This window comes from Propithecus coquereli, unplaced genomic scaffold, assembly GCF_000956105.1.
Source record: "Propithecus coquereli isolate 6110/MARCELLA unplaced genomic scaffold, Pcoq_1.0 Scaffold32, whole genome shotgun sequence".
NCBI lineage: Eukaryota > Metazoa > Chordata > Mammalia > Primates > Indriidae > Propithecus > Propithecus coquereli.
In genome coordinates, this window is record NW_012148841.1 from 8,169,611 (window position 1) to 8,174,335 (window position 4,725).

General features: G+C 34.2%; 1 protein-coding gene across 1 annotated transcript in view; it reads left to right on the plus strand.

Annotated features, from left to right (window-relative positions):
• BCAP29 (B-cell receptor-associated protein 29) overlaps positions 1-4,725 on the plus strand; it is a 53,483-nt gene that overhangs the window by 10,927 nt on the left and 37,831 nt on the right. The window contains exons 4-5 of the mRNA XM_012650351.1: positions 237-387; positions 1,517-1,652. Coding sequence (XP_012505805.1) covers positions 237-387; positions 1,517-1,652 — 287 coding nt within the window. The remainder of the gene's footprint in view (positions 1-236; positions 388-1,516; positions 1,653-4,725) is intronic.

The window sequence follows — 4,725 nt, forward strand, 5'->3', positions numbered from 1 at the left end:
TAAAAAAAAAAAAAAAAAAACGCTATCGTAATTCAAAATTTGCCACTAGTATCCATTGACAGAGCACCTACTTTGAGCATAATACCTTCCAAGGCACTATCAGGGGGAAAAAAGAGCTCCTCTACCTAAAGCCTATTATTAGAAAGTGTGGTCAGTTATTCTAAAACTGCTTTCCATTTTTAATAAATGTATATTCTTAAAAGCCAAAAGTAATGTTTTCTATTTTTCTGTAACAGATGCTGTGAGAGAAGTAAGGAAGTATTCCGCTACCCATGCCCTTGAGAAGAGCTCAACCAGCAGACCTGGCGCCTATGAACATACACAGATGAAACTTTTTAGGTCTCAAAGAAATCTTTACATTTCCGGATTTTCATTATTTTTTTGGCTGTAAGTAAAAAAATAGAAGCACAATTTAAAAAATATGATTTATGCTTCTCTTTCTCAGTTTTCCCACTGTACTATAGCTATTTTTTAAAACTAACATCTCCATAAAAGAACTCAGATGATATACCCAAATAGTTAACAATAGTTTAAGCATGTAGGTTTCCTAAGTCCATAAGGCCTGCCTCTCTCTGAAGCTTTGTCTCATACGTGTCTCTTACATGTACAATTCATGCCACCCACACTGACCTTTAGTATTTATTCATTCAATTTTGCAACAAATAATGATTGAGTTCTATGGTGTACCTACCTCGTTCCCACTTCAGGATCTTCACACAGGGTATTCCTTATCCCAGAACACTCTTCCCTCCCTTCTTTACCTTCCTTCCCCTGGCTAACTCTTACTCATCTTTTAGCCTCTTTCTCAGGAAAGCCTCCTGTGGCCACCACTACCCACAAAGTAGATTGGTCTCTTATAAGCTCTCCTAAAACATATATATACTTTATTTTCTAGTATCATTCATGGTTGTAATTAAATACTATCTTAACTCATGCCTCCCCAGCTAGAACCTAAATTCCTTGAAGGCACAGACGTTGTTTTTTTCTTCCTGCTGTGTCCCCAGTTCCAAGCAGTGTTTAACACTTAGCAGTTCCTGAGTAAACAAATATCTGCTGAATGAATAATCGAAGATATTCTAACAATAGAAGTTACCCATAAACAGACATGAACCAGCAGTTTTTAGGTTTGACTGACCTTATACAATGCTCTTTAAATAGCAAATTTTGAACTGGGCCGGAAAAGACTTCTCTTACTGGCCCTGCCGTACTGTCTGAAATTTTCCTGTTTCTACTCCTCCAGGCTAAAGGCCTCTACGAGGTAAGAAATTAATAAATTCCATTCAACCTGTATTCCAAATGCTGGTCTTCTAACAAAGATTCCAAAGGAAGGAGACACAGGCTTATTTTGACTGGGAGACTTGGATTTTAAAAATATAAAATCATGTTCTGCTTAAACATTATCTCCTTTCACTACACCTATACGTAACGGAGAACCATTTGACAGTGACTGTTTGTTTTAATGTCACAATTTCTGATGATTGATCTAGTTATACATTATTCTGATTTTTTTTCTTAGAGTGTTGAGACGTCTGGTTATACTTATTACTCAGCTGGCAAAAGAACTGTCAAACAAAGGAGTACTTAAAGTTCAAGCAGACAATACTAACAAGGCTGCCAAAAAATTTATGGAAGAGAATGAAAAACTAAAATGGGTATTTAAATTTTCTTTGTAAAAATTTGTATAAATGTTGGTGTTCCCAAGGAGTGATATATTATTTTTCAGCATCAAAAAGAGCAATTTCATAGTTTATAAGCAGAAAATAACCATAATTAACAATATTCTATGTAATGATTGTTTCAAAAGTATTTTTACTATTCTTTAGATTTGCTTGTTTCTACAATTTTTCTCCTTAATAGATTAAGCCACTGGACCTATTTCGTATGATTCAAGGAGAAAATTGTATTCTGAGAATATAAATTGTAGTTCCTTCATTACCATTAATTTTACTTTATAAGCTAAAGCAAGTCTTTATAACTCTCTCTGTTTCCATTTCTTTTTCAGATAAAGATTTTTTAAACCTAATTTTTACTTTTCTTTTAATTGGTTATGTAGAAAGCAGAGAAAGGTAGTTGACGCTAGATTGATAATTGTATGTAATATTTGAAATCTTTAATGTTATTTGTTTCATTTTCTATGTTTGATCTCATTTCACAATGATAAAAACAAAAACATAGGCATCAAAATTTTGATTAATATATGATGGCTAAATTCAAAAACACATGGCCTTCTTTTGGTAGAAGGACTTTTTGTGTACCTATCTTGTTTTAAAATTATACACGTCGCCTGAGAGTAATGAGTTGTAACTATTAGAACACTGCTTTTTTCCTCTTTAGTTGTTTTCCTCTTAGTTTTCAGCTCTAAGAAAATGGGAAGTGTTTTTGTAAAGTTTTAATGCTCTTATTTTCCTCATATATATCATAATCAATGCACTTAAATTAGTCTTTTCCTTCAAAAAAAAAAAGCCCTTACTCAAAACGTTTTTGCAGCTTTTCTCTTGAAGTTGATTTCAGAGCCAGTTACTCTTGCAAGGAAACTTATTTCATGATTATTGATTCCTTGACCTTGCATGATTTATTCTTTTTTTTTGTTTTCCTCTCCTTTGGTTCCATACTGTCCTGATGCCCTACATCCTGGCTGGCCGTGACCCAATCAGTGGTTCTGTATCATTAGAGGAAGCACAGATATGCTGGGCTAAAGCCAGTACACAATAGGGAGAAAGTCTGTGAGCCAGATGTAAGAAATGTCAGTGTCGAAAGTAATAGCTAATTGACCAATAAAGTAACTAATAAAGGCCATAGGTGAGAATACCAAAGACAGCTTCTGTTTCAAGGTACTTCATGCAGATTCTGATATATTAGCTAAGGAAAGATAAAATTGCTAAAACAGCTCTTCATTCTCTATCAGAGACATATTATCTAGAGAAAAGCTCATTACCCTGAGATCCAAGAGACTTGGGTGCTAGTAATTAGCTCTACTAGTAATTAGCCATGTCACCTGGGGCAAGTCACCTCATGTGTTCTGGGCCCCAAAGTTCGTTAGTTATAAATAGTAGCACTATGCCAGGTATTGCTTCAAATGCTTCAACAGTAAGGCTTTAACTCCTTTAATTCTCACAACAACCCCACGAGGCTGGTATTGTTATTTTCTGCATTTTAAAGATGAGGAAACAGAGGCACAGAAAAGTTAAGTGACTTGCACAAAATCATTCAGCTAATACATGACAGAACTAAGATTTGAACCCAAGCAGCCTGACTCTAGAACCCACACTCTTACCTACATTGTTTTGTGTCTTCAACTCCTGTGCTATCCTAGAAAATGATTTGCATTTGGTGCCTAAGACCCCTTTCTGTTCTGAAACTCAGTTAAAGCAATGAAGTAATTATTAATATGAAAGACCAATTAACTTTTAATTTAACTGATTTAAGTGATGGAGCTTTACTTCTCACTGATTTTTTTTTTTCCAGACACTTACCAAGGTGTGGGATAAGGTGGGTGGGATGGTGAACACTTGCATTGTTGTAGCTGGTAGCTGTTGAATTTTAGACTTCAGGGCACTTGGTCTTTCTCCAGCATCAAGTTACACATTATAAATTTAGACAAGTTTTCAAGTGCAGTAATGAAAGCTTATTTACAAGACTGACACAAATCCAACTTTTCCAAGTCAATGGCATAATAATTCAAGCAGCCAGTGAGAACATTCCTGCAACTCAGTGGTTCTCTTTTAATTTGGGTAATCACTAGAGATTGTACGAACTGAATTTGGTGAAGTAACAGCTAGAAGTGGGCAACAAATTAAGAGATCTGGAGAAATTCTTTTTTCTTGTCTTGCTCTTGAAAAAAAATTTTTTTTTTCAAAAGTTATGGTATGAAGCTTCTTCAGTTTCAAAATGTACTTCAATTCTTTTATCTCCAAAACATAGTTCTGGGGATTATATAATATAATATATATGCATTAGAGCTTTAATTCCTCCTTCTGCACTGCCTAATCTCTGTTATGGCACAGTAGTATTTTATTTGGTCTTGTGCTACAGTTTTTATGCTCTTGTCTCATCCTTTCTACTAGATCGAAGTTACCTGAAAGTGGAGATTATGTTTCTCTTACGTTTTTATCCCTTTATAACACCTTGCATTGTAAAATATTTGCATGTAGTCATTGCTCATTAGAACTTTATGAGAGTTTTGTTGGTTGAATATATCAGCTTACATTAGAAAATGAATCACCCTGCAGTAGAAATTCCTTTCTTATGGAGAGGAATTTAAGATTCTTCTGAATTACTTTTTTACTTTACTATAGAAGTTATATCAAGTTGCTGCTGCTTCATTTAGTCAAATGACCATGCCAGTGTGTACGTATTTTATTTTTCAAACATTTATTTTGTCTTTCTTAATAAGTTAAATTCCTTATCATTTCTTTAAGTCATCTTCTTAGTTCTAATAATATCTATCTACATGTACATATTATGAAATTTTTACTACATATTTTTATTTCGATCAATTGTTTTACTATTCAGATCTTAATTTCTCTTGCCTAGAAAAGTTACAAACATAAACATTTTTAAAATCCAGAACAGACACCTGTAATCCTAGCACTCTGGGAGGCCGAGGCGGGCGGATTATTTGAGCTCAGGAGTTCGAGACCAGCCTCAGCAAGAGCGAGACCCTGTCTCTACCAAAAATAGAAAGAAATTAATTGGACAGCTAAAAATATATAGAAAAAATTAGTC